General features: G+C 51.7%; 1 protein-coding gene across 1 annotated transcript in view; it reads left to right on the top strand.

Annotated features, from left to right (window-relative positions):
- Positions 1-12,749, top strand: part of STK33 (serine/threonine kinase 33) — a 51,758-nt gene extending 39,009 nt beyond the window's left edge. The window contains exons 9-13 of the mRNA XM_069740423.1: positions 4,217-4,329; positions 6,164-6,249; positions 7,825-8,043; positions 10,059-10,142; positions 12,260-12,749. Of these exons, the coding sequence (XP_069596524.1) occupies positions 4,217-4,329; positions 6,164-6,249; positions 7,825-8,043; positions 10,059-10,142; positions 12,260-12,439 (682 nt within the window). The 3' untranslated portion in view covers positions 12,440-12,749. The remainder of the gene's footprint in view (positions 1-4,216; positions 4,330-6,163; positions 6,250-7,824; positions 8,044-10,058; positions 10,143-12,259) is intronic.
- The last annotated feature ends 6,347 nt before the right edge of the window (positions 12,750-19,096 follow it).

Here is a 19,096-nt window from a genome sequence, read left to right as displayed (position 1 = left end):
GCAAAATATACTCTTTATTTTTCTAGCCCAAATTGGTGGCCCAATATCTTACTATAATAGAACAAAGAACCTCATGTCTTGAGAGGGATATCATACCAGTTTCAGCTGGAGGGAGATTTGTGCAGCTATAAGGGCAATAAAAATTCTTGTGGGGGCCATGAGGGATTTGGGATCCACATACACACATCTCTGCCAGCAGAAGCACAGAGAGAAGGGGGGTCAGAGCCCACAATGTGGGCTAACAGGGACAACTAAGAATCATACCAAACATTAACATCAAACGCCTCTGTCCTGTACAGGGCGCTCTATATCAGTGCAGCGCCATTAGCTCTAGAACTGCGCACATCAGCACCGTTCTCCCTCCCTTCTTTCCAACTCCCAGCCTCCTTTTTCCAGGGCCACCTCGCTCGCTGTCTTCTTTCCGGCACCCTGCCTCTTCTCCTTCTCCTCCCGGCCACCCCCTGCCTCTTCTTAATCTCTTTCCAGCACTGCCTCGCTCGCCGCCTTGTCTCTTCGGCTGCCCCACCTCTTCTTCTCTTTCCGGCTGCCCCGCCACCTTTTCTTTCCTCTCTCTGTCGGACTCTGTTCTGTCTTCTGCTATCAGATAGTTGTGGCATCCACCGAGACGTGGGGCACAGAGACCCCCTGCTTCATATTGTGCAGTGTACAGACGTCCCTTATATCCCGCACAGTATGGGTCACCTGCGGGAAGCGGAGCGGCCGCTGTCACACGTCGGTTGTCAGACACACTTCCTTTGCGGGACGCGGCTCCTCTGTGCCGGGAACGATTTGCGCGTCGTGGAATATATCGTCATAGTATTTTGCCCAGTCACGTAGTATATTGCCCAGCACAGAGCCACGTAGTATAGAGACGTAAAAAAAAAAAAATAAACATATACTCACCTTCCGAAGGCCCGTTGGAAGCCTGCTATACTCACCATCCGCCGCCTTTGCCGCTTGTCGCCACGCTCCCGGGACCGCTGCATTGCAATCGGCAAGGTCCTTGTCATGCAGGACCTGCCGTGATGTCGCGGTCACATGATTGTGTAGCGGTCACATGACTGTGACATCATGGCAGGTCCTGTTCGCGCAGGCGCACTGGACTTGTGATGACGTCGCGGTCACATGACCGTGACGTCGTGGCAGGTCCTTCTGCCAGACCATCCGTGCGACCGGAACGTGCCGGTTGCATCGCGAGGAGCGGGAAAGGCGGCGGAGGCGAGTATATAATCATTTTTTTTATTTTTAACATTCGATGTTTTTACTATTAACGCTGCATAGGCTGCGTCAATAGTAATAAAAAAAACTTGGTCACACAGGGTTAATAGCAGCGGTAACGGACTGCATTACACCGCGGCATAACGCGGTCCATTACCGCTGCCATTAACCCTGTGTGAGGGCAGACTGGAGGGGAGTATGCCGGCGCCGGGCAGTGAGTGCGGGGAGTAAGGAGCGCCAATTTTCTTCCGGACTGTGCCCGTCGCTGATTGGTCGCGGCAGTCATGACAGGCAGCTGCCGAAACCAATCAGCGAACGAATAACCGTTACAGAAGGACAGACAGACGGAAGTACCCCTTAGACAATTATGTATATAGATTGTGTAAGGGTCACTTCCGTCTGTCCTTCTTTCTGTCACGGATATTCATTGGTCGCGGCCTCTCTGTCATGGAAATCCAAGTCGCTGATTGGTCATGGCTGTTTTGCTGCGACCAATCAGCGACGGGCACAGTCCGGAAGAAAATGGCCGCTCCTTACTCCCCGCAGTCAGTGCCCGCTCCATACTCCCCTCCAGTCAGCGCTCACACAGGGTTAATGGCAGCGCTAATGGACCGCGTTATGCCGCGGTGTAACGCACTCCATTAACGCTGCTATTAACCCTGTGTGACCAACGTTTTTACTATTGATGCTGCCTATGCATCGTCAATAGTAAAAAGATCTAATGTTAAAAATAATGAAAAAAATAAAAAATCATCATATACTCACATTCCGGGGCCTTTCCCGCTCCTCGCGACGCTCTGGTGACCGCTCCATGCAAGCGGCAGGTTCTGGTGGCAATGATGGTATGCGACAAGGACCTTCCATGACGTTACAGTCATGTGACCGCGACGTCATCACAGGTCCTGCGCCCATACCAACCCTGGGACCGGAAGCTGCTGCGTGCACCGCACACAGGGCCAGGACTTCAACGGAGGGTGAGTATGTTTATTTTTTATTTTAAGTCTGAATATACTACGTGGCTGTGCAATATTCTACGTGGCTGTGCAATATTCTACGTGGCTGTGCAATATTCTACGTGGCTGTGCAATATTCTACGTGGCTGTGCAATATTCTACGTGGCTGTGCAATATTCTACGTGGCTGGGCAATATTCTACGTGGCTGGGCAATATTCTACGTGGCTGGGCAATATTCTACGTGGCTGGGCAATATACTACGTGGCTGGGTAATATACTATGTGGACATGCATATTCTAGAATACCCGATGCGTTAGAATTGGGCCACCATCTAGTGTATGTATGTATATAGATATATGTACACTAGATATACATTTATTTATTTTTTTTAAGTACCGTGATCATAGCGTGAAAACAAGGCCTAAATCGTGGCGCAATTCTCTGCTCTCTCAAGTGACTAATTGTGATTTTCATTATTCCGTCTATAATATCTTTATACGTCTGCAAAACAAATAAAAGGAATTTGCATTTTGATGAGGATCATTATGTAATGGCGCCGACGCTGACAGTTGTGAAATTGGGTTACACTGAGCAACGAAATAATTGACTACTGCGAAAAGAAGCCATTTATTAGTCAAAATAATCGGAGGAGTGACTGCGACTCCTACAGGCCGTCCCGGGACCGTGCATCCACGCAGAGCAATGCTGTCATCTCATAATCCAGAACGTGACTGCAGCTCCTCCGGCTATCGGCTGATGGGTAATATGGAGTAACGTGTAGTGGGGTACGAATGTCTGATCTCTGCAGCCCACCCCGGAGCATGCCCACCAGTAGGTATAGTGCAGCTTTTACTGCACAGCCTTCTCTACATCTGATGGATGCAGCTCACTTTCTGCAGGCACTGGCTTGGGAATTCTGGATAAAGCCAAGCGTGGATCCAGCTGGTATTAGACGTATGACAAACCTGCAGATTGGACAGACAGCAGTGTGCAAAAGTTTTGGGCAGGTGTAGAAAAGACACTGCAAAAGTAGCTAGCGACCGCCCATCGCCTCCCTCATTGGTAGCTGGCGACCGCCCGTCTCCTCCATCAGTAGCTGGTGACCGCCCGTCTCCTCCAGCAGTAGCTGGTGACCGCCCGTCTCCTCCATCAGTAGCTGGTGACCGCCCGTCTCCTCCATCAGTAGCTGGTGACCGCCCGTCTCCTCCATCAGTAGCTGGTGACCGCCCGTCTCCTCCATCAGTAGCTGGTGACCGCCCGTCTCCTTCATCAGTAGCTGGTGACCGCCCGTCTTCATCACTTCTGCAAAATCCCTGACTGCAAATACACCCAGGACTATGGTCAGCTGTCTGAGTAACAAATTCTACCAAACCTGTGATAATAATCATTTTATATAGAGGATAAAATGGCCATTTAGGAGGCTGAAAACTGGGTGAGGATCAGCAAAACTCTTCTACAAAGGTGAGGTCGTGGACGATGGTCACACACGGTCATGGCGAGACTAAGCGCAACAAGACACAAGGTAGTTATACTGCATCAACAAGGTGTCTCCTAGGCAAAGCTTTACAACATACTGGGCGTCAGGACCTGTCGTTCAAGAAAAAGCGGCTCCAAGAAATGGGCAACGTTGAGGGCCATAGACACAAGGATTGGCCAAGGGAACTTAGTGCAGCAGATGAGATGCATCGTGTTGCTTCCTGTACAGATCAGATGTCCAGCAGTGCCATCATCTCAGAACTGGCATCAACCATGGGGAGCAGCTACTCCATCTACTGTTTGGAGGAATCTGGTCAGAAGTCGTCTTCATGGAAGAATTGCGTCCAAAAACCAGACTTTCCACACAAACGAGGGTCCACAATCTGCATACCCCATTAGGTTATATGAATGATAGCGGCCGGTTACTTGATCTCATGATAACAAAATGCAAAGTGAAATTTTAGCGCTGCAGCCGTGGGGAGAATCTGCATTGCCCCATGTACTTTGCAGGGAGTGGGATGATAGGGGTACTACTCCAGGTCCCCTGATTGTGTCTGTATTTCCTCAGGTTGTCCGGGGATCCGCCATTCATGGGAAGCTCGGAGGATAAACTTTTTGAACACATAAAGCGAGGGAAACTAAACTTTTCGTCTCCGGTGTGGCAGTCTGTGAGCGAGGCGGGTAAGTGCCCACGCAGAAGGCCGAGGACAGAAGCAGCGTGTCGCAGAGAAAAGGCTTTTAATGGCTGTCGACAGCCCCGGCCGCAGCACTACAAATAGACAGCCTTTTAGCAGCCGCCATGCCGGGCAGAGCGGCCATTGTTCGGCTGACAGGGACGTGTACTTAGGAAAGGTTCAGCCATCGATCGCTTACATTAGCCCGCGACTCTGACAATGGTGAACAGCTCAGCTCCTGTGTTACCTAATATCACAGCCTGAGTCTAATGCCGCCATCTCCGCACACAGACGCCCAGGGCTGCCGCAATACCACAACAGTCAAGTGCTATTATATGCGGCAGCCGGGGGGCTCCACACAGAACGCCAGCCCCTGGAGCCGCCACTTATTCCATCACATCCAGCAGTTTGCCTGAAAAACAAAGACTGAGAAATAAACACAAATGGCTTCCAGTAATCAGTAACTGCGAGGGTTATCCCCACATTACAAGTTTTCACCAATCCACAGAAGATGTGATCACATCTGGGACCCCCAGAGAGTGGAGCGGGGGGCAGCGCAGGCGCACTTCCTCCGGAGTGCAGCTCCGCTACCTCTGATGGCCCCATAGACTGAATGGAGCGGTGACTCGCAGCCTCCGGTCTGCTTCAGGAAATCGCTCTCAGCGGCAGGACCCTGCAGAACAGAACGTGGCCCCCTTTTTTGGAAAGTTAAGTAGCTTGTAATGTTCTGGAATATTCCAGATCCTACAAAAATGCTTTATACGATTTTTTTTTTTCTGTCATTGTCATTTTACCTAGTTTCAAGATCTCTGCTTGCTGTTTCTTTCGGGACCTAAAAATCCTGTAATGTTCATGTGATCGACAGACGGAAGCTCCTGTGCCTGTGTCGAGCCGTGCTCCCCTGCCGGTGCCTGTGTCGAGCCGTGCTCCCCTGCCTCTGCCTGTGTCGAGCCGTGCTCCCCTGCCGGTGCCTGTGTCGAGCCGTGCTCCCCTGCCGCTGCCTGTGTCGAGCCGTGCTCCCCTGCCGGTGCCTGTGTCGAGCCGTGCTCCCCTGCCGGTGCCTGTGTCGAGCCGTGCTCCCCTGCCTCTGCCTGTGTCGAGCCGTGCTCCCCTGCCTCTGCCTGTGTCGAGCCGTGCTCCCCTGCCTCTGCCTGTGTCGAGCCGTGCTCCCCTGCCTCTGCCTGTGTCGAGCCGTGCTCCCCTGCCTCTGCCTGTGTCGAGCCGTGCTCCCCTGCCTCTGCCTGTGTCGAGCCGTGCTCCCCTGCCTCTGCATCACATGACGGGGTCCTCCTGAATCACAGCAAGCGGAGGTACTGAGAACTGGGCACAAAGTGTGCAGAGATGATTGTGTAGACTAGATACAATTATATCACTATCTCCGTCTACATCACTAGACCGGGGCGAGTTTTAAATCTTCAGATGTAAATAAAATCATCCCATTCACTGACAGCAAGCAGAGACTATAGAAATAGATTAACCATTCTGACATAGCGATGCCATTCCCAATGTGACCGGATGCGTAGCGACTCTGCACGTGATGTGACCGGATGCGTAGCTACACCGCACGTGATGTGACCGGATGCGTAGCTACACCGCACGTGATGTGACCGGATGCGTAGCTACACCGCACGTGATGTGACCGGATGCGTACCTACACCGCACGTGATGTGATCGGATGCATAGCTACACCGCACGTGATGGGACGGATGTGTAGCTACACCGCACGTGATGTGACCGGATGCGTAGCGACTCCCCACGTGATGTGACTGGATGCGTAGCGATGTCGCACATGATGCGCTTCTCCTAGTAAAGTATTGTTTGTTCTTTCAATTTGTTTCCAGCCAAAGACGTTCTACAGAAACTTCTGAGAGTGGATCCTGCTGACCGGATCACCGCCAACGAACTGCTCGACAATTCCTGGATCACAGTAGGTGCCAGCAGCATTACATGGACATGTGCCTCATCGTATCCTCCCACCCAGAGACCCCCAGAAATCATAACTGCGTGATGCAGGTTACTGACCCACTGGCTGATATCAGCCCCCTCTCTCCCATACACACGGACGCCCAGACTAATGTTCATGTGTTTTCAGTGGGCAGAAGGCTGCTGCTCAGTTGTCCCATGTCCTCCCTTCTGACCCCACTGTCCTCTGACCACTGTCGTCCTCCCTCCTGACCCCTCTGACCACTGTCGTCCTCCCTCCAGACCCTACTGTCCTGTCGTCCTCCCTCCTGACCCCTCTGACCACTGTCGTCCTCCCTCCTGACCCCACTGTCCTCTGACCTGTAGTCCTCCCTCCTGACCCTACTGTCCTGTCGTCCTCCTTCCTGACCCCACTGTCCTCTGACCACTGTCGTCCTCCCTCCTGACCCCTCTGACCACTGTCGTCCTCCCTCCTAACCCCACTGTCCTCTGACCTGTAGTCCTCCCTCCTGACCCTACTGTCCTGTCGTCCTCCCTCCTGACCCCACTGTCCTCTGACCACTGTCGTCCTCCCTCCTGACCCCCCTGACCACTGTCGTCCTCCCTCCTGACCCCACTGTCCTCTGACCACTGTGTCCTCCCTCCTGACCCCACTGTCCTCTGACCACTGTCGTCCTCCCTCCTGACCCCACTGTCCTCTGACCACTGTCGTCCTCCCTCCTGACCCCCGACCACTGTCGTCCTCCCTCCTAACCCCACTGTCCTCTGACCACTGTCGTCCTCCCTCCTGACCCCACTGTCCTCTGACCACTGTCGTCCTCCCTCCTGACCCCACTGTCCTCTGACCACTGTCGTCCTCCCTCCTGACCCCCCTGACCACTGTCGTCCTCCCTCCTGACCCCACTGTCCTCTGACCACTGTCGTCCTCCCTCCTGACCCCCCTGACCACTGTCGTCCTCCTTCCTGACCCCACTGTCCTCTGACCACTGTCGTCCTCCCTCCTGACCCCACTGACCACTGTCGTCCTCCCTCCTGACCCCCCTGACCACTGTCGTCCTCCTTCCTGACCCCACTGTCCTCTGACCACTGTCGTCCTCCCTCCTGACCCCACTGTCCTCTGACCACTGTCGTCCTCCCTCCTGACCCCCCTGACCACTGTCGTCCTCCCTCCTGACCCCACTGTCCTCTGACCACTGTCGTCCTCCCTCCTGACCCCACTGTCCTCTGACCACTGTCGTCCTCCCTCCTGACCCCACTGTCCTCTGACCACTGTCGTCCTCCCTCCTGACCCCCCTGACCACTGTCGTCCTCCCTCCTAACCCCACTGTCCTCTGACCACTGTGTCCTCCATATATAACTTATCCTTCTGTCCCTTGACTACCCCTCCCCCCCATCTTGTCTTCCTCCAAACCTCTCTGCGCCCCCGTCCTCTTCCTGCTGGACGCCCCTGTCCTCCATTGTCCTCTCTGGACACCATTGTCTCCGGATAATTGGGTGGAATGGGTGCTGCTAGGTTAGCGCTTCCCCTTAGTATAAAATGGTGCAGGAGACCTAACGCTCTGATAACGTTACTTGTCAGGGGGACACCAGCAGCGACCAGAGACCGTCCAATGTTCTGGAAATGATGAAGACGTGGCGAAACAGCCCAGACCACGACGACCGTCTGGAAGGAGAGACAAAAGGCATTCCCAGGGCGGCCATACTGGACGTAGTCGAGGATCGGAGCAGCCCAACCAGTAGCAACGGGACATCGGAGACCGACAGCTGCAGCAGCAAACCGTCCACGCCAACCAAACCGGTACACAGCGTAGGCAGTGAGCCCCCCGGTACTGTGTATGCGCCCGGTGTTCTCTGAACTTATGCTCGGTAACTGATCGGTGATTTACAGCGGCAGTGCCGTCTGCCTGTTAACCGATCGGTGATTTACAGTGGCAGTGCCGTCTGCCCGGTAACTGATCGGTGATTTACAGTGGCAGTGCCATCTGCCCGGTAACTGATCGGTGATTTACAGTGGCAGTGCCGTCTGCCCGGTAACTGATCGGTGATTTACAGCGGCAGTGCCGTCTGCCTGGTAACCGATCGGTGATTTACAGTGGCAGTGCCGTCTGCCTGGTAACCGATGGGTGATTTACAGTGGCAGTGCCGTCTGCCCGGTAACTGATCGGTGATTTACAGCGGCAGTGCCGTCTGCCTGGTAACCGATGGGTGATTTACAGTGGCAGTGCCGTCTGCCCGGTAACTGATCGGTGATTTGCGGCGGCAGTGCCGTCTGCCTGGTAACTGATCGGTGATTTACGGTGGCAGTGCTGTCTGCCCGGTAACTGATCGGTGATTTACGGCGGCAGTGCTGTCTGCCCGGTAACTGATCGGTGATTTACGGTGGCAGTGCCGTCTGCCCGGTAACTGGTGATTTACGGTGGCAGTGCCGTCTGCCCAGTAACTGATCGGTGATTTACGGCGGCAGTGCCATCTGCCGGTGATCGTGGAGAAGATACTGCTGCATTAAACCCCATTTAACGAGTGATGTTTTCCTTCATTGTCCCATAAAGTCTCCGTTTTATTGTTATTTGCGGTTTATTGGAGGATCTGATATTTTCGCGCCGCGCCGTATATCTGTGCGACGTTTTCACGGTCTTTTTACTGGACAGTAAATGTCAGCCTCTGACTTACAGACGGGCCGGCCGCAGAGCGGAGACGCGCATCGCCCGTATGCGGAGCTTTGTTTCATCTGATTGTGGGGGACGAGGATTTTATGTAAAGCTCCGTGGCTGCGAACACGAGATCCGCCGGCAGCTTCAGACCCTACACTTGTGCCGGTGCTCGGGGGTAAATGTCTCCTTCCCGAGCTGCATATTTCACATCGTACCTGCACAGTTGTTCCAGAGATCGTCCAGCGTTCTGCAGCCAGGGCTGTGTACACCGGACCCGCGGCCAATGATCGCCCCGTGCAGCAGCTCCACCGCAGCATAATGCAGGTGACGGGGCGCAGAGTGGCGTCCTGGACCCTGGCTCTCATCTCTGCACATTTGATATCTACGTAATAACCTCATGGCGCGTTACTTATTGTGAAAGGTAAAAGTAAAGACTTGCAAAATCCCTCTCGGCCACACGACAATTACACCGTGATTACAAGTTCCCCAATCAGCGCACAGAGTTCTCCTGCGTTAAGACCCTGTAAAGACCCGAGACTAGAAACCGCAATGGCTGCCAAGATGCGGACAGTAACAGTGAAAAATAAATCACCATCTGGTCATTAAGGATCAGACTCCTGCGCTGCCCTCTGGGTCATTAAGGGTCAGATTCCTGCACTGCCCATCTGCCCTCCGGGTCATTAAGGGTCAGACTCCTGCGCTACCCATCTGCCCTCCGGGTCATTAAGGGTCAGACTCCTGCGCTGTCCATCTGCCCTCTGGGTCATTAAGGGTCAGACTCCTGCGCTGCCCATCTGCCCTCCGGGTCATTAAGGGTCAGACTCCTGCGCTGCCCATCTGCCCTCCGGGTCATTAAGGGTCAGACTCCTGCGCTGCCCATCTGCCCTCCGGGTCATTAAGGGTCAGACTCCTGCGCTGCCCATCTGCCCTCTGGGTCATTAAGGGTTAGATTCCTGCGCTGCCCATCTGCCGGCCTTACCTGGTATTAATAGGCCGCTGTTCACACTCGCTCAACTGTCGGCACGTCTGTGACTGACACATGGTGGCTGCCGCCTCCTCTCCGCCGTCCGCCCCTTCTATTGTATGGGCCGCACAGCGGCGCCCGCTGTTACCGCTTCTCCTCTCTGCCGCCGCTCACAAATCTTCATTTCTTTCCCTTTAGGTCGGAAACAAGAAGCTCATGTCCAGTTCTCTACCAAACGGCACCGTCCTGAGGAAGAACGCAAGTCTTAGGCCTTCTAATGCGGTAGGGCATATACAGAGCCCCCAAAACAGCACCGCAGACAAAGAGGGCAACAGAGATGGGTCACTGTAAAAGACCCCATATTATAGATGTCAGCTGACCCCAATAATTCCTCCAGGACCCTCTAATATCTGTATGGGGTCTCCTAAATCTCCCTTGATAAAGAACAGGAAAACAGTGTGCAGGCTGATCTTCACTGGCTGGAGCCTGGAAAGGGGGACGGAGGATCCTAAAGGGGGGGGGAGGGTACAGAAGAGGCTGAAGGGGAGGATAAAGGGGATGACGCCAGAGGAGCCTGGAAGGAAAGAGGAAAAAGGGGACGGAGGAGCCTGAAGGAAGGGGGGGGGATAGGGGGACGGAGGATCCTGGAGGGGAGGTGTCACGAATCGGGGGTTGACCTTTGGCTAGCACACGGCTATCACCATATGTGTATGGGGGCTTATCTTAGTTATCCCACCACTGCTACAATGTGACGAAAGCACAAACAAGGCTATTGACTGACCTCTTAGTTTACAGCAGGGGCTTATTTTAGTTATCCCACTGCTGCTACAATATATCACGAACTGCAGGGATTTATGTAGATCCCGTTTTACAGTTCCGCTTTGGAACTTTCAGCTCTCCGGCGCCCCCCTTACCCTCAGGTCAGTCAGGGAACTACACCTAGGATAATTAGTCGCCGGACAGGCCGCTTCACTGTGAACTGGCTAGCAGGCACCCTGCAGCGAGGGAATTCTAAATGCTCAGGCTGCAGCCAGACAATAGCTTATAAAACCCCGTTCCGTCGCTGCCAGCTGTACCCACCTAGCCCAGAACACACTTCGCTGCCACCAGCTCAGATTTCTCCAGAGGGATTCGAGCCAACCCAAATTAGTAGCGTAATTAACTTCAGAGGACTTACGGTTTTAGAGCAAGGAAAACAAAGCTAGTATGTATATTTTACTCCATAAAAGATTAGGCAGTGTTTACAAAATTCTATAAAGATTTTGTAATATGAGACAACTTAACGTATGTACAAGCAATTATAAAAAAAAAAAAAAAAAAAAAAAAAACAGGGATTAAAGAAGATTAACACTCACATTCTGCTTAGATCATTTCAGCTAACCATGCTGGTGGGAAGAGCCAGATATCCCAGTTAATCAGGGAGTCTTGATGCAGTGAGGTCCCAGGCAAGAATGAAGGCTGGGCTGAGTGCAGTGACTTATACTTGTGACATCACTAAAGGGGTTGTTTTATTTGCACCCTCCCCTAGCTGCCAGGGTGCACATTTTGGTAAGAAACGTGTAACACTCCTAAATAGGCTTGAGAACCTAGCAGAGTCACAGCACACACATCATTCATCTTATATTAAAATTAGCTTTCTAATGACTTTAAACTCTGTCTCGCTATTCCACTCTGTTTAGGAGAACTCCATTTCTCTGATTCTCTTGGTGCCAGACTCCAGCAAAAGGCCCTGTTGTGAAGCTATACCAAAGCACGTTCCGAATATGTATCTGGAATTTTCCTATCATACACTGGCGGCGCATTATGACTTATTTAATATCTCCCCCCTTTACAGCAATCACATGGGTTTGGAGACAAAAGAGACTTGCATGGCTAATTAACATTCCGATGGGAGGGGGAAAAGAGCAGAGAGGAGTTTCAAGGCTCCCCCTGGAGTTTCAAGTTAAACCGGGATTGTGCCTAGATCAGCGAAGGCAAGGGGAAGGGGGGTCTGAGCCCACCTCGTGTGTGATAACAAGGGGGAAATGAAAGCCATACTCCATTTTATACATTAACGTGACAGGAGGAAAAAAGGGGGAGACGGAGGATCCTGAAGGGGAGGAAAATGGGGGGGAGGGGGGGAGCGGAGGCGGCTGAAGGGGAGGATAAATGGAACGACTCTGGAGGAGCCTGGAGGGAGAGGGGAAGAAGCTGGCGACAGAGGGGCATGAAGAAAAGGTGGGGGGGGGCTGGAGGAGCCTGCAGGGAAAAGGGGGAGATGGAGGAGTCTGAAGGGAAAGAGGAGGAGCCTGGAAGAAAAAGGGGGTGGGGGGGAGGAAAAGTAAGGGAGGAGCCTGAAGGGAAAGTGGGATAATTTAACATGTATATCTTCGTTTTTGTTTTTTTTTCCCTCCCCAAAGATGGAGAGAAAAATGTCTCCAAAGCCCAAGCCCATCCGGCTCCAGGACAGCCAGGACCATTCTCTGTCGCGGACCATAAGAGTGATCCCTGGGAAGCCGGGATTCAGCACGAGCTCCAGTCTGGGACATCGGGTGTCCCCTGGACCACTGAGCACCCCTCAGATAAAAAAGACATTGTAGTATCAGACTATAGGAGTTCTTTTGCCAAAGTAACAGGGGCCACGATGAGGAGCAGACAGAAGACATTGCGTTTTCCGCAAAGTGTGAACAATTGACAAATGTCAAGAACTGCAATGGCAATTTGTCAGAACCTGAACTGGCAGCGCGCATCGGCCCTTTAACTGCACTGATGGTCGGAATCATCACAGACTCCCCACCTCTGTATAGCGTCTCTAGGTGCGGATACACGGCTGCAGTCCCCTATGTCCCCCAACTATGAGTGCCTTAAAGGAGACAGAAAAAGAGCAGAATCTTCAAAGGAGAGCAGGATAAAAAAAAAAAACGCTGGTCACACCGCCCGCTGCCACAGCCATCCGTCACCAGTTGTCTTTCTATGTCGTATTCTCCCGTAACCCTCAGGAAAAGTGGCGCTGATGACTTCTCATTACCAGGTGCCTGCGGCACAAGACATCTGCTGCCTGCGAGCGCAGAGACTTTATAAGGGACCGGATTTTACCCTTTTTATTTTACTAACATGGTAGAAAGTCTCAGCCCAGATCCAATACACTGTTCCTACACGTGCTGCTAAAACTGTGTGAAATCTGAGTGTGTAACCAGCAGCAGAGCCAGCCAACCCCCGGACTGGTTACACGGCTGACCCCCGGACTGGCTGGTTACGCGGCCGACCCCCCGGACTGGCTGGTTACGCGGCCGACCCCCCCGGACTGGCTGGTTACGCGGCCGACCCCCCCGGACGGCCGCGTAACCAGCCAGACCGCCCCCCCCCGCCCCCCCCCCGGACTGGCTGGTTACGCGGCCGACCCCCCCGGACTGGCTGGTTACGCGGCCGACCCCCCGGACTGGCTGGTTACGCGGCCGACCCCCCGGACTGGCTGGTTACGCGGCCGACCCCCCGGACTGGCTGGTTACGCGGCCGACCCCCCGGACTGGCTGGTTACGCGGCCGACCCCTCGGACTGGCTGGTTACGCGGCCGACCCCCCGGACTGGCTGGTTACGCGGCCGACCCCCCGGACTGGCTGGTTACGCGGCCGACCCCCCGGACTGGCTGGTTACGCGGCCGACCCCCCGGACTGGCTGGTTACGCGGCCGACCCCCCCCCCCCCCCGGACTGGCTGGTTACACGGCTGACCCCCAGACTGGCTGGTTTCAGATTAATGTGTTAATTCCACAGACTTTCTTTCCATTAAAGTAATTTCAGCGGCTGCTGTCAGTTCTTGTGCGCCATGTATGTAGGACTAGTGATGTCTACGTAGATCCTATGTGAGCCACGGCCCCGACTGGGAATTATTGTTCCCCTAATTAACCCCTTCCTACTGCAGACAATTTTTATTTTATTTGAAAGGGGGCAATTCACATGCTGGTTTGTCTTTTTATAAAAGTTAACTTTTTGTCTTCTTCGAGGACTCTTGGCCGCACTCGTCTGACCGCTGTCCTGTATACTGCCGGATGTGGCTGAAATGGTGGCAGATCAGTGACCAGTCACAACGTGTACGTGTGGGTGGCACTATATGTGGCAGAAGGCAGCCATATACAGGGACTCCTCACAAAATGAGAATATCCTCAAAAAGTGAATGTCAGTTCTTCAATACAAAAAATGAATCTCCTATATTCTGTAGAGTGATTACACACAGAGTGATCTATTTCACATGTCTATTTCTGTTAATGTTGATGATTATGGCTTACAGCCAATGAAAGCCCAAATGTCATTATCTCAGTAAATTAGAATTAACAACAAACACCTGCAGAGAATTCCTAAGGGATTAAATGCTTAACGACTAGGGGTATTTTTAGTTTTGCATTTTCATTTTTTGCTCCCCTTCTTCCCAGAGAAATATTTTTATTTTTTTTCCCTCAATATGACCATTTGAGGGCTTATTTTTTGCTGAATGAGTTGTACTTTTGAACGATGCCATTGGTTTTACCATGTCATGTACTAGAAAACGTGAAACAAATTCCAAGTGTGGCAAAATTGCAAAAATAAATGCAGTCCCACACTTGTTTTTTGTTTTGGCTTTTTTGCTAGGTTCACTAAATGCTAAAACTAAGCTGCCATTATGATTCTCCAGGTCATAGACCCCAAACATGTCTAGATTATTTTTTATCTACCGTATATACTCGAGTATAAGCAGAGAATTTCAGCCCATTTTTTTTTAGGCTGAAATTGTCCCTCTCAGCTTATACTCGAGTCATACGCATGGGAGGGAGAACAGCAGCTGTCTAAGGGTATGTGTCCACGTGCAGGGAACGCTGCATGTCTGACGCTGCATAGAGCCGCAGCGTCAGACACGCAGCGTCCAGATGTTACAGCATAGTGCAGGGGATTTAATGAAATCCTGTCTCCACTATGCGTGGTAACACGCACGCGGCGGCCCTGCGACTCCGGACATGCTGCGCATCTTTTCAGATCGCAGCATGTCCGTATATCTTGCGGCGACGCTGCGTTGCCGCAAGATATAGCACAGGGCCCTATGGTGGGGAGCGATGATGCCGGATGTGTGCTGTGAACACATCCGGCATCATCGCGTCCCAGAAAGGGGGCGGGGCTTACCGCAGAGCGGCTAAGCCGCTCCGGCGATACCGCCGGCCATCCTGAAAGTGGACACATACCCTTATAGTACTCACCTGCTCCTGGGGCGGTCCCTGCACGTCCCTGGTTCTCCGGGCGCCGGCAGCTTCTTCCTGTAGTGAGCGGTCACATGGTACTGCTCATTACAGTAATGAATATGGACCCCACTCCACTCCCATAGTGGTGGAGCCGCATATTCATTACTGTAATGAGCGGTACCATGTGACCGCTCACTACAGGAAGAAGCTGCCGGCGCCCGGAGAACCAGGGACGTGCAGGGACCGCCCCAGGAGCAGGTGAGTATGACGCAGTGCACGATATTCACCTGCTCCCCGTTCTACCGTCGGCGCCGCTGTGTCTTCCGTCTCTTCTGCAGTGACGCTCAGGTCAGAGGGCGCAATGACGCGATTAGTGCGCGCCGCCCTCTGCCTGAACGTCAGTGCAGAGGACGCGGAAGACACAGCGGTGCCGACGGTAGAACGGGGAGCAGGTGAATATAGCAAGTGCCGGGGGCCTGAGCGACGAGAGGGGAGTATGTGATTTTTTTTATTTTTTTTTTTCTCGTTTTTTTTTATCGCAGCAACAGCATATGGGGCATAATTTATGGAGCATCTTATGGGGCCATGTGCAGCATTATATGGGGCAGTTATCTGTATGGAGCATCTTATGTGGCCATGTGCAGCATTATATGGGGCAGATATCTCTGGAGCCATAATCAACATTTGTGCAGCATTATATGGGGCAAATATCTCTAAAGCATCTTATGGGGCCCATCATAAACTTTATGGAGCATTATATGTCGCTCCTGATTCAATATGGATATTCCAAAACACTTAACCTACCGATGTCTCAATTAATTTTACTTTTATTGATATCTATTTTTACTTTTGAAATTTACCAGTAGCTGCTGCATATCACACCCTAGGCTTATACTCGAGTCAATAAGTTTTCCCAGTTTTTTTGTGGCAGAATTAGGGGGGGGTCGGCTTATACTCCAGTCCCACAAGCTCGCTGCCTCGGGGTAATCCTTGACGCTGATCTCTCCTTCAAACCACATATCCAAGCCCTTTCCACTTCCTGCCGCCTCCAACTCAAAAATATTTCACGAATCCGTTCATTCCTCAACCATGAATCTGCAAAAACCCTAGTCCATGCCCTCATCATCTCTCGCCTTGACTACTGCAACCTCCTGCTCTGTGGCCTCCCCTCTAACACTCTCGCACCCCTCCAATCTATTCTAAACTCTGCTGCCCGACTAATCCACCTGTCCCCCCGCTATTCCCCGGCCTCTCCCCTCTGTCAATCCCTTCACTGGCTCCCCATTGCCCAGAGACTCCACTACAAAACCCTAACCATGACATACACAGCCATCCACAACCTGTCTCCTCCATACATCTGTGACCTCGTCTCCCGATACTTACCTACCCGCAACCTCCGATCCTCACAAGATCTCCTTCTCTACTCCCCTCTTATCTCCTCTTCCCACAATCGTATACAAGATTTCTCTCGCGTATCACCCCTACTCTGGAACTCTCTACCACAACACATCAGACTCTCACCTACCATCGAAACCTTCAAAAAGAACCTGAAGACCCACCTCTTCCGACAAGCCTACAACCTGCAGTAACCACCGATCGACCAAACCACTGCACGACCAGCTCTATCCTCACCTACTGTATCCTCACCCATCCCTTGTAGATTGTGAGCCTTCGCGGGCAGGGTCCTCTCTCCTCCTGTATCCTCACCCATCCCTTGTAGATTGTGAGCCCTCGCGGGCAGGGTCCTCTCTCCTCCTGTATCCTCACCCATCCCTTGTAGATTGTGAGCCCTCGCGGGCAGGGTCCTCTCTCCTCCTGTATTCTCACCCATCCCGTGTAGATTGTGAGCCCTCGCGGGCAGGGTCCTCTCTCCTCCTGTATCCTCACCCATCCCTTGTAGATTGTGAGCCCTCGCGGGCAGGGTCCTCTCTCCTCCTGTATCCTCACCCATCCCTTGTAGATTGTGAGCCCTCGCGGGCAGGGTCCTCTCACCTCCTGTATCCTCACCCATCCCTTGTAGATTGTGATCCCTCGCGGGCAGGGTCCTCTCACCTCCTGTATCCTCACCCATCCCTTGTAGATTGTGAGCCCTCGCGGGCAGGGTCCTCTCTCCTCCTGTACCAGTTATGACTTGTAATGTTTAAGATTATTGTACTTGTTTTCATTATGTATACCCCTCCTCACATGTAAAGCGCCATGGAATAAATGGCGCTATAACAATAAATAATAATAATACTCGAGAATATACGGTAAGTGGTGAAAAAAAAATCCAAACTTTGCTAAAAAAATAAATAAATACATTCCGCCATATTCCAAGACCCGTAGAGTCTCCTTTTTTCAAGATCTCTGGTTGGGTGAGCGTTTATTTTTTGTGCGCCGAGCTGACATTTTTAATGATACCATTTTGGTGCAAATACGATCTTTTGATCGCCTGTTATTGTATTTTAATGCAATGTCGAGGCGTCCAAAAGAAGGTAATTCTGATGTTTTGACTTTTTTCTCGCTACGCCGTTAAGCAATCAGGTTAATTTTTTTTTTTTTTTTTTAATTCATCAGGCGATTCTGAATGATTGTTTTATTCTGAATGGGGCGAAAGGTGGGTGATTTGACATTTTAGAGCACTTCATGCTTCCCTCTGCTTTTTGGAGATGGAAATGTCATTCTCCAGCAGGACTTGGCCCCTGTCCACACTGCCAAAAGTACCAATACCTGGTGTAAAAACAACAGTATCACTGGGCTTGATTGGCAGCAAACTCGCCTGACCTTAAAGGGAACCTGTCTCCGGTCCCCACCAAACTCCCCCCCCCCCAGGCGTTTTTAACTAAAAGAGCCACCTTGTGCTGCACTAATGCTGCATTCTGACAAGGTGGCTCTTTTAGTTCTGGTCCCTGCCGACGCTGCAATAATAGCTTTTATAATGTGCCCCCTCATACCTCGAATTTGTCAGGGGGGGCAGGTCTTTCCTCCCTGACACAGACGCACCACCGCCTTCACTCAGGGCCTCTGCGCCCCGCCTCCTTCCTACATTAGCGTTACAGCGCCTGCACTGTAAGGTTTTTTGTTTTTTTGGGGGGTATGCGCAGTTGCGCTGTCCTTCGAACTTACAGCGCAGGCGTCGGGGCATTAATGAAGGAAGAGGAGGCTGACAAATTCGAGGTATGAGGGAGGCACATTATAAAAGCGATTATTGCGGCAATGAGCCACCTTGTCAGAATGCAGCATTAGGGTATGTGCACACGTTCAGGTTTTTTCGTGATAAAACTGCAGACATATGCATCCTATCATTTAGAATGCATTCTGCAATTTTTGTGCACATGATGCGTTTTTTTTCCGCGAAAAAAATGCATTGCGGTAAAAAAAAAGCAGCATGTTCATTAATTTTGTGTTTTTCCCGCTATTCTATGCATTTGGAAAAAACGCATCAAAAACACGCAAAAAAAAGCCGCATGCGGATTTCTGGCGGAAATGTCAGATTTTTGTCAGGAAAATTTTTGCCAGAAATCCTGACGTGTGCACATAGCGTTAGTACAGCACAAGGTGGCTCTTTTAGTTAAAAACGCCTGGGGGGAGTGACAGGTTCCCTTTAACCCCATAGAGAATCTATGGAGTATTTTCAAGAGGAAGATGAGACATCAGACCCAACTATGCAGACGAGCTGAAAGCTGCTATCAAAGCAACCTGGGCTTCCATAACCCCTCAGCAGCGCCACAGGCTGATCGCCTCCATGCCACGCCGCATTGATGCAGTAATTGATGCAAAAGGAGCCAAGTATTGAGTGCAGTTACTGAACAGACATTTCAGTAGGGAACATTTCAGATTTTACCATCATTTTTCAAGCTGGTGTTATAAAGTATTCTAATTTACTGAGATGACGACTTTTGGGTTTTCATTGGCTGTAAGCCATAATCATCAACATTAACAGAAATGAACACGTGAAATAGATCACTCTGTGTGTAATGACTCTATAGAATATAGGAGATTCACTTTTTGATGATATTCTAATTTTGTGAGAAGCCCCTGTATATGTAATCCAGGACAGCCTATTTAAGCTT

The sequence above is a fragment of the Ranitomeya imitator genome, chromosome 9, assembly GCF_032444005.1.
Source record: "Ranitomeya imitator isolate aRanImi1 chromosome 9, aRanImi1.pri, whole genome shotgun sequence".
NCBI lineage: Eukaryota > Metazoa > Chordata > Amphibia > Anura > Dendrobatidae > Ranitomeya > Ranitomeya imitator.
This window is presented reverse-complemented; position numbering and strand designations above follow the sequence as displayed.